The 10,939-nt window shown below is 44.9% G+C and overlaps 1 protein-coding gene across 3 annotated transcripts; it reads right to left on the bottom strand.

Moving 5' to 3' along the window:
- Window positions 1–5,405: 5,405 nt before the first annotated feature.
- On the bottom strand, window positions 5,406–10,939 carry LOC123190148 (B3 domain-containing protein Os01g0234100). 3 transcript variants are annotated; one of them, XM_044602750.1, is made up of 11 exons: window positions 10,770–10,939; window positions 10,212–10,355; window positions 9,318–9,494; window positions 8,509–8,604; window positions 8,228–8,323; window positions 7,676–7,768; window positions 7,471–7,505; window positions 7,065–7,188; window positions 6,583–6,789; window positions 6,379–6,469; window positions 5,406–6,300 (listed from the first exon to the last, which is right to left on the bottom strand). In XM_044602750.1, the coding sequence occupies exons 1-11, from the start codon at window positions 10,791–10,793 to the stop codon at window positions 5,591–5,593; spliced, it is 1,797 nt and encodes a 598-aa protein (XP_044458685.1). In that variant the 5' UTR covers window positions 10,794–10,939; the 3' UTR covers window positions 5,406–5,590. The 3 variants fall into 3 exon arrangements, with proteins under 3 accessions (XP_044458685.1, XP_044458681.1, XP_044458692.1); XM_044602746.1 differs by having other exon boundaries at window positions 7,065–7,194; XM_044602757.1 differs by having other exon boundaries at window positions 7,065–7,155; window positions 10,770–10,938.

A 10,939-nucleotide genomic window follows, 5' to 3' on the forward strand; every position in this document is an offset into this window, starting at 1 on the left:
GGCACCGCACACGGCTAAGAGATCAATGATCAACTTGTGTTTTCTAGGGTGCACCCTGCCCCCGTATATAAATGAGTAAGGGGGAGGCCGGCCGGCCCTAGTGGGACACCAAGGGAGGAGGAATCCTCCTCCTAGTAGGAGTAGGATTCCTCCTTTCCTAGTCCTACTAGGAGGAGAAGGGGAAAGAAGGAAAGGAGAGGAAGAGGAGAAGGAAAGGGGGGGGGCGCCCCCTCCCTAGTCCAATTCGGACTCCCTATAGGGAGGGAGCGCGGCTGCCCCTTGTGGGCTGCCTCCCCTCTTACCTATGGCCCATGTAGGCCCAGTCTTTCCCCAGGGGGGGGGGGTCCGGTAACCCTCCGGCACTCCGGTTTTCTCCGAAATCACCCAGAACGCTTCCGATGTCCGAATATATTCGTCCAATATATCAATCTTTATGTCTCGACCATTTCGAGACTCCTCGTCATGTCTGTGATCATATTCAGGACTTCGAACTACCTTCGGTACATCAAAACACATAAACTCATAATACCGATCGTCACCGAACGTTAAGCGTGCGGACCATACAGGTTCGAGAACTATGTAAACATGACCGAGACACATCTCCGGTCAATAACCAATAGCGGAACCTAGATGTTCATATTGGCTCCCACATATTCTACAAAGATCTTTATCGGTCAAACCGCATAACAACATACATTGTTCCCTTTGTCATCGGTATGTTACTTGCCCGAGATTCGATCGTCAGTATCTCAATACCTAGTTCAATCTCGTTACCGGCAAGTCTCTTTACTCGTTCTGTAATGCATCACTCATTAGTCACATTGCTTGCAAGGCTTATAGTGATGTGCATTACCGAGAGGGCCCAGAGATACCTCTCCGAAACTCGGAGTGACAAATCCTAATGTCGATCTATGCCAAATCAACAAACACCATCAGAGACACCTATAGAGCATCTTTATAGTCACCCAGTTACGTTGTGGCGTTTGATAGCACACTAAGTGTTCATCCGGTATTCGGGAGTTGCATGATCTCATAGTCATAGGAACATGTATAAGTTATGGAGAAAGCAATAGCAGTAAACTAAACGATCATCGTGCTAAGCTAATGGATGGGTCAAGTCAATCACATCATTCTCTAATGATGCGATCCCGTTAATCAAATGACAACTCATGTCTATGGTTAGGAAACATAACCATCATTGATTCAACGAGCGTGTCAAGTAGAGGCATACTAGTGACACTCTGTTTGTCTATGTATTCACACATGTACTAAGTTTCCGTTAATACAATTCTAGCATGAATGATAAACATTTATCATGATATAAGGAAATATAAATAACAACTTTATTCTTGCCTCTAGGGCATATTTCCTTCACAGGCGCCTCGAGATGCTCGGGCTATGGGTCCTACATACCCGCGATGGAGCCACTTCCGCCCGCTAGTGATGACGAGGAGGTCATCTGCATCATCATCCGCCGCTCCTACACCTCGATGGAGAAGGACACCCGTCGTTAGCGCTAGAAAAATGTAGTGGCACACTGGATCGGGCTCGAGGAGTTCGAGTGGCTCACGAGCCAGAAGACAGTCGTCTGGCTCGCGAGGGAGCACACCCGTGCCGTCCGACGTATGGCCTAGATCATCTCCTCCTCTAATAGCGGAACCATGTTCGACAACGATGATGCTCCAACCTACGCCGAGGACAACCGCCGCTCCAGAGACCCCTAGGGGAAGTGGCCGATGAGGGAGTGGTGAATGGTGGCCCTCATGTCCTGTCTGCCACTTATAAAACCTTACACGCATCAAACATTGTTTTGCCTAGACTTTCTAAAGATAGTTTATATGTTTTAGAGAAAGCGAGTATGAAGTAGCAGTGGTAGGAATTGCGAAATTGTCCCTAGCAATTGGTTAAAATACTAGATTCATAATCATGCATTGCAATTTTATATGTGAGAGAGGACTATGCTAACATGCAACAAAGCCTATTGATAACATGTACTTATTGAAACCATAGCAAGCATCCGCAAACACAAAGAATTTATTAAGGTAAAACCCGACCATAGGAAACACAATGTTCATTTCTGTTATGGATGAAACCAAACCTTTTGATCACGTCAGCAAAGCAAGTGTTCCAACTCCTAGATGATTGCTTAGAAATACGATTGAGCTCCCACTAAACTTCTTGTAAACAAATGCTCATTTCCGTTTTGGATGAAATCAAACTAGGGATGGCAATGGGTCGGGTTTGGGGCGGGTGGAGCTGGTCCAAATCCAACCCATGACCCATCTTCCTATCCTCTACCCATCCATCAAATTATCCATGGGCACAACTTGTGCCCATGCCCAAACCTGCTGGATACCTACATACCCATGGAGCTCCATGGGCATAGAAAAGTTAGCATGAAGCCTTTCCAAAGATCAAATTAACTCATCATCATTCACTCACAAATGACAACATAAGCTACATCCATAAGTAGGTAACAAGTAATACGTTGAGTCCTTAAGTGTGACATACCAGAGATTGATTCTGCAGCATATAACTCATGGCACAAGTTGCATATTTCCCGCCATTTCCCATTGATTCGCTCTTTCTACTGTCATTGGCATATGGCCCCACATGTCATACGGGTATCCATTGGATATCCATGGAGCACAAACTATAACCATGCCCAACCCAGCTGTTCATGGGTATCCGTATCCACAGACCCATGGGCAGAAATGTGCTCCATACCCTTGCCCAACTGGGTCGGGTATCCATGGGTATCCAGATCCATGGATAAAATTGTCATCCCTAAATCAAACCCTTTGCTCACCTCACCAAAATGAGTGTTCTAGCTCCGAGATGCTTTCTTCAACCCATAAATGGATTTCTGAAGCTTACATACCTTACTTGCATCCTTTGGGTCAACAAAACTCTGGGGTTGCATCATATGCATCTTAGGTTATATTTTCATTAAAAAAGCCGTTTTGACATCCATCTGCCATATCTCATAGTCAAAATATGCATCTATAGCTATAATGATCCTAACTGATTTAGGCATTGCTACTATGAGAAAGTTGATGGGGAACGTTGCATGGAAAACAAAAAATTCCTACGGAACACCCAAGATCAATTATATGGAGATACTAGCAATGAGAGGGTAGTGTATCTACATACCCTTATAGACTGAAAGCGTTAACGATCTAATGATCGTGGTTGGTGTAGTCGTACTCGCGTCACGATCAAATCAGATCCAAGCACTGCATGAGCAACACCTTTGAGATGTGTGATTGCTTGTATTTGCGTTGGTATTTCCCCGAAGAGGAGTGGATGGTGCAGCACATCAAAGGTAAGTATTTCCCTCAGTTATGTAACCAAGGTTATCAATCCAGTAGAAGAACCAAACAACACTGTGTAAATAGCACATGCGCACAAACAACAAATACTTGCAACCCAACGCGTAAGAGGGGTTGTCAATCCCTCCTTGGTATTGAGATAGATTAGATTGTATGAGATTTGATAAATAGATCTAACTAAAACGCAAAATAAAAAATAAAGAAAAAAGTGAAGCAAGGTATTTTTAAATTTAATATGATAGGAAATTGTCCGAGGCGTAGTTTTCACTAGAGGCTTCTCTCGAGAAAATAGCATACTTGTGTAAACAAATTACTGTTGGGCAATTGATAGAAAAGTGAATAATCATGATGATATCCAAGGCAATGATCATGTATATAGGCATTACGTCCAAGATTAGTAGACCGACTCCTGTCTGCATCTAGTACTATTACTCCACATATCAACCGCTATCCAGCATGCATCTAGTGTATTAAGTTCATGAAAAACGGAGTAATGCAATAAAAACGATGACATGATGTAGACAAGATCTATTCATGTAGGAGTAGACCCCATCTTTTTTTCCTTAATGATAATGATGCATGCGTGTCATGTCTCCTTCTGTCACTAAGATTGAGCACCGCAAGATCGAACCCATCACAAATCACCTCTTCCCATGGCAAGAAACATCAATCTAGTTGGTCAAACCAAACCAAAATTTTGGAGAAGAAATACAAGGCTATAACAAAGATTCATGGATAAAACTGATCATAAACCCATAATTTATCGGATCCCAACAAACACACTGTAAAAAGGAGTTACATCAAATAGATCTAGGCTTTAGGGATCCGCCACAACCAGCCGGCCGACCACCTCCGGCAAAGAAGGAGGCCACCACCGCCAATCCCGGGGCGAAGCCCTCGGCTTCCTTGTGCTGCGGGACGAACCCAGGAGCCTGCGTTTTTTTTGCGTCTAAACACACTTGCTTTATTAATTGAGAATGTTCATCGGGATACAATTAAGATCTAGGGGGTTTAAGAGCCACATATGGCGCTCCGGGTCCAGACCAAAAGCATGCTTAGCGAGGCTATGTACCTCTTGATTCGAAAATCTGCCTTCAAAAATGAAGGCACAACTATGAAATTGAGTAACAGTAGCTCGAATTTCCTTCACGATGCTCGAGTTCATTCCACCAGTGCCAAGATTTCCTTCATGATGCTCGCGTTCATTCCACCAGTGCCAAGATTTATGTCCTGCACCGCATTCTTGCAGTCAGAAGCAACCACCACTTGATTTAGCGAGAGGTCCAGTGCTAGAGCCATTGCTTCTCGGCAAGCCAGCGTCTCCAGCGTTGTCAGGAGCTTGCGTGCCGTCGTCGGACGCAACAGGTACCGCAGCTTGGGTCGTGGCCCGTCCGAACCCATCTAAGTCCAGATCGGGCCCAACCACTCCCGCCACCGCCCGCTAACCTTCGCGTCGTTGCCGCCGCAAGCTTGCCGATCCTGGCAATAATCCTATGCGACCTGGGTCGCACGCCCTGACCGTGAGACCTTATTCAGCGGATGACACTTGGCAAACCCGAATCTCAAAACACGTAGGCCATTAATCCTCTGCTTCCATTAACTTTCGCAGCGAGGCGTGAAGTTCGGGTAGGAGGATTGAGGAAGAAGGAGTGCATCAAGATTGGTGAAGTACACGTGGCATCCTCTGGAGTGGGTCTTACGAGATGAAGCGTGAGACCAGGTTGTATAGGATTATTTTCCGGCCGCTGTCGCCACCCCACATCGCTGGCTCGCTGCCTCTGAACGGCCGGAGCCAGCATCGCCCCTGCGATCCCGAACTTTGGCCGAGGAGATCTGCCGCCGCGGCCGCGCCACACGGGCTTTGACCGGCGGCGGGATGGGAGAACTTGGCGCGGAGGAGGTCTACAGATGGCCGGCGGGTGCGCCCCGGTGCGGCCTCACAGGAGCGAGTTAATTGTTAGGCAAAGCGGAACTTGGCTAGGAAGAAACGGCCGCAAAGCTGGGTTGTAATCGTGACAGAACAGAGGTGTGGGAGGATGGGTAGATAGCCTCTGCTAACATTTCGCCATGAAATTGAGCTGTGATCTTCCGATCCGAGTTCATAGTTAGCCAATTAGATCGTGCTGCTAACAGTATACGTTGCTGTATGTACAGAGAACCAACTAGAACTAGACAAAAAGGTCGACCAAGTCTGATGACCTGAAAGAGATGCCAACCACCAAAATGCATAAGACACGAGACGACGATCGAATCGCCGATCACCATGGCGCGGCCGCCAGCTGCAGCATAGCATGGCCCCTCCTCTTCTCCGCGATCTCCTCCATCTCCATGTCCATATCCTTGAGAGCATCCTTCAGGCTCGCCATCTTCGACTCGAGGGCCTTCACCTTCTCTGCTGCACGAGCACGCTCCAGCTTCACCTCCTCGTACCCCTCCGGCAGATGATCATCCGATGACCGGGCGTCAAGGAGGAAAAGGAGCTCATCGAGGCGCTTGCGTATGAAGCCCACGTCCATTCCCAGCAGCTCGAAGGACTCTAGGGTCTTCTTCCACGCCGCGAGGTCCTCGCAGGAAGAGCAGGAGGAGGGATAGGACCTGATGCCCTCAGCGATGCTGGCCGTCTCTACTATCACCCCTGCTGCTAGCGTCAGGTTTATGTGCTTCGGCAGACGCCTGTGGAGGAACGCCTTCCGGTCGCCGCAGAGCTTGTAGTACGTCCAAAGCAGGCGATCAGGGACTAGTTTGCGGTCGATGACAGAACTGTCGATGACCATCTTGAAGGCTCTGAATGTTTTCACGGCGTCGAAATCAGGGTCTGGATCTGGGGATCTGATGCCTCCGTTTGCTGCTGCTTCACTAAAAGGGTCGTTGCTATCGTCATCGGATGCTTTGTTGGTGATGACTTTGGTGACTTCTGGATCCTCCTTGGACTTGACATCTTCATCAGAAGTATCTTCTCCTCCTTTTTCTGCTTCACAAAAGACAACACATGATTAGAAAGATTTCATGATATTGCAATATGAAGATGATGATACTTTTAACTCACCGGGCATGTTGTTTTCCATGGACGTGTCTAAACTCAGGAGACTGAGTGCTCCATCGGTTGTAGTGAACTTACTCTCTCTCAGTATATACACCTGTAAACAACAGTCAATGGTCCAACGTATCACTATCAATATCATGAAGAGGGTAGTGCTCCTTGCATACACACAAAAAATATGATGGAATAAAACATTGACGAAGCACTCACCTTGAATCTTGTTTGTTCCACGAGTTGAAAGACCACGGCATCGCCGACCTTAAGATGATGTCGTGTTGCAAATCTACTCCACCCACCACTGAGGCCCTGCTTGCGCGCTAGATAATTTGTATCAAACCGGAGGCCATCCTCATCTTCTAATACAATTGTAACATCATGGTTTGGAAGATGCTCTCTGCAAAAGCTAACCGGGACACCCTGGGAGGAAGACAAAAGTCAAATGCAAAGGAAGCAAAATACAAAAAGCTAAATTGATCAGTGACACTCGCTTCTCCGCTCCTCTCTCTAAAAACATGAATGCCATGAATCAGTGGCACGCTCTGAATTTGCAGTTGCGTCTTCTGTAGATATTTAATTGCCTTGTAAATTAAAATTCTTACAGGAAAACACAAACTGAGTGTTGCCTATACGGAAACATTACCGGATTCTTGGCATTGGACAAACATTCAAACACCTAATAAACAGGGACTTACCAGCCAAAAAACCCTTACAACATGTGATATCTGCATAAGCTTGACGAAGCTCGGACCTTCTGCTGGCAATTTCTTTTCTACCTCCAAAGCTCTGTCAAAAGCAGTGGCATAGAAGCCCAAAACACTATAGCTTGTTTGAAGATTCATGTGCATTAGTCATGTACACACACTTGACAGCTTTTGAACACACACTACTGACGAGAAACAACAAAAGTTGAAATGGACAGACCCAGTGCATAGAAGCTCCCACACAAGGTGGGGTCTGGGGAGGGATTATAGGAACCTAGTCTTACCCCTGCAAAGTGCAATGCAGAGAGGCTGGTTCGAACCCAGGACCTCTTGGCACAAGTGGGGAGGACTTCACCACTGCGCCAGGCCTGCCCTCAAACAACAAAAGTTGAAATACCTTGCATATTTCTTCTGGCCATCATCATCAGATATCTGGCAAGTCATAAGTTGTTCACAGTTAGTCTATAGCCCAAATAAGAATTTTGACTACACCCTCCACATTAGAGAATATAATATACATATCGGTCTACTTATACTCAATTATAGTATAATATTTTTTAAAAGGGTATGATACATCAACAAGCGATTTCGTACGACCTTACCTTACTAATGTTGTTGCTGCCAACCAATCTTGGCTTCTTCTCTATCTTTCTCTTGGCATATACTGGACCTGCTGACCTCCCTGTCTTCTTCCTCTGAAATTAAAGTAGCCCACCAAAACAGAGCAATGAATTCAAAATATGTTTATATAGGTGATTGAATATAACAAATAATCTGAGTTGTGAAATTTTTGGATGAGCCAAAATCAAGTATTGTGAGTTCATTTTTTTTCCCTCGGACATGGATCAAAATTTGTATCGTTATGTATTAGAAGAAAGAAAACCAAGAAAACACAATACTTACATGGCTGCAAACCAACTAAGCCAAAAATTCCAAGAAACTCTACACATAATAGAACTATTATTGGTAAATAAAAATCCAGAGAGCAGTAAAAAAAGCCAAAAGAAGCAAAGAAAAACTACTCTAACACTATCCAACCATAGGAAGCATCTTGAATTCATAATATATTTGTTCGCAATTTATTTATTTGTTCATATCATACACACACACACACACACACACACACAGGGATGGAATAAGTCAGTGTATCTTACTTTATAAGTTTTATTGATAGTTCTCTGGGCTTTGTGTTTATATCGGAAGCCGGGATGCTTTCCAGGCTCACTCTTCACATTCTTGGTTCTCATCATCTGCCATAATGAGGTTACATCAATAACTTACATGTTTGTATTTTATGAAAATTACGATCGAGATGGAAATGAAAACGAGGAAGTGATGTCAGAATTATGTTTTCACTAAAATTGATGTTGTGAATGGGTCCATGTGTGGTGTAATTGGTGCATGTACAAGAGAACTAAAGCAATAAAACACTCACTATCAATGGAACAAAGTCATCCCCGCTACCATCTGGATCATCGCTGTCATCAACTGCCGTATTCTTCTGAGCAACATCAACAGTGAACTCCTCACCCTACAATTGCCAAATTTTTATTATCGCATCTCGAGAAGTTCAAAATTAGTAAAGATAAAAAAAATGGAGTGAAGTGCATCCTAGGTCCTCGAACTATTTCAGAGGTGCATCCTAGGACCTACATGACACCTCTGAAATAGTTCAAGGACCTATGTGACACCTCTGAAATAGTTCGAGGACCTAGATGACGCACATTGCACTTTGAGAACCTGGATGATGATTTTCATAGTTTGAGGACCTATGTGACGCCTCTGAAATAGTTCAAGGACCTATAGGATGCACTTCACACAAAAATGTATATATAATATACTAGCTTAATAACATGGAGGCTGCTGTGCGGTCACTGTGTACTTGTACTAGTCGCTGCAGTACTAATGAGCGCTACATGGAAAAACATAAGCAGTTAATTTTCAGTTTGTCTGATGGTTCCACAAGGTAAGCATGACCGAAGATTCAGAAGAAAAGAGAGAAGGCAAATGAAATGGTTGACAAAAAAAAAGAACTGAATTGACCTCATAACAATCTCAGTACTTGAGGTTTTCCAATGCTCGATTCATCGACCGGCCAACCAACCAACTAACTGATAAAAGCGACTTCCTATATTTATTCGAGTTGATATATGAGAACGTGCATTTGATACTCTGAATCCTGGAAGAACAGGGGTGCCTTAAATGCAGGAATGTGAAGTCAGATGGTTCCATTAAGGTTCTTACCATCTGCTCAGAACCACCACCATCATCATCAGCCGCAGCAGCAGCAGCAGCAATGTGTCTACTGATTCTACTGCCATCGTCAAGCAAAGAGAGCCTTCGATGCGCCAATGACATTTTCTGTCCCATCTTGGTCCTGGCAGAATGGGGGGAATCACCCGCTGGCGTCCCTCCCATAGCCTGGAAATTCGTCACACAACCAATGCAGAGTAATTGTTATGCGCGTACATGAACAACAATCAACCAATGAATCATTTTAGTACTTATACTGAATCTCAACTAGTGATCTAGCAGTAAGTAGTACAGGACCAAAACAAAACACATATATAGTTTCAGATAAAGGCTAATGAAATGCTGACACAAAAGGCTACTGAAGTGGCCTCATAGCAGGCTCAGCCTAGACTCCCCGATAAAACTAGAACACATTCAGCAACACATGTCAACAATGTATTGATCATAAACCATGAGTTCCGGTATCAAATAAATGGACCGACAGACAAAATACATGCAGTTGATATACTCTGAAGCCTGGAAGAACAGAGGTTCCTGAAATGCAGCAATGTGAGATCAGATGGTTCCACAAAGGTTCCCACCGTCGGCTCAAAATCAATCAATAATTTTGTCACCAAATGTCATCTACTCCCTCCGTTCCTAAATATTTGTCTTTATGAATATTTCAACAAGTGACCACATACAGAGCAAAATGAGTGAATCTGTACTCTAAAATATGTCTACATACATCCGTATGTGCAGTCCATTTGAAATGACTAGAAAGACAAATATTTAGGAACGGAGGGAGTAGTGATTTACCAACAATAGAAGATTAAGAATCAACAGAGAAAGCCTGAAACTGAAATGCGGCAATGTGAGCTCAGATGGTTTCAGACAGGTTCTCACCGTACGCTCAAAATCGTCGCCGCCGCCGTCTTCGTTTCGGCTGCTGCTGCCTTCATCAAGCAAAGAGCGCCTTCGATGGACCATCTTCTGCCCCGTCTTGGACTTGGCAGAGTGGGGAACACCCGCTGGCGTCCCTCTCTTGCTCTGCGAATTAGTCAGGCAACCGATCAATAATTCTGTCACTACCAAATTTTATCTAGTGATCCACGGTGAAAATTAGTCAGGCGAAGCAAAATCTCCCGCGGTGAAAAAGCGGATCGAAGGGTGGCGCAGACTTTAGAAAAGCCCTAGCAGCAGCTGGATATTATATGCAACCGGAGAAAACGATGGGGGCTTTTTTCTTCTTCTTCTCAAGAATCAATCACCTCCCTCTCTGTTTCTATTTGCAAACACCCCATGAATAAATCAACCAAATTAACAGGAGGAGGTAATCACTGGAAAGACAAAAATAGCATGAAGAAATCCTACAATAAAAAAATGAGTTGAGTGGGGTAGAGAAGCAGATGATGGTGGGAGCTGGAGCAGAGGAGGAGGGGGAGGGGAGGTGGGGGGCTTTACTTTGTTTTGCTCGTCGATCGCCATGGCTGGCTGGCCGGATGCACTTACTTCGGGAGCTCCGATGGGTGGAGTGAGTGTGAGTGTGAGCCAGAGGAGGAGGAAGAAGGGATTATACGCACACTGGTAAATACTAGAGATACGCGGCGTCTTACACGTGTACAGCTCCCAAT

This window comes from Triticum aestivum, chromosome 1A (genome assembly GCF_018294505.1).
Source record: "Triticum aestivum cultivar Chinese Spring chromosome 1A, IWGSC CS RefSeq v2.1, whole genome shotgun sequence".
Classification (NCBI taxonomy): domain Eukaryota; kingdom Viridiplantae; phylum Streptophyta; class Magnoliopsida; order Poales; family Poaceae; genus Triticum; species Triticum aestivum.

Excerpts from the sequence above, each read along its gene's own strand:
- LOC123190148 (XM_044602746.1), bottom strand. The coding sequence starts at position 10,793 with ATGGCGATCGACGAGCAAAACAAA. Across the intron at positions 10,356-10,769 it reads CGATCGACGAGCAAAACAAA|AGCAAGAGAGGGACGCCAGC; the intron begins GTAAAGCCCCCC and ends ACTAATTCGCAG. Across the intron at positions 8,605-9,317 it reads GTGGTGGTTCTGAGCAGATG|GGTGAGGAGTTCACTGTTGA; the intron begins GTAAGAACCTTA and ends TGGCAATTGTAG.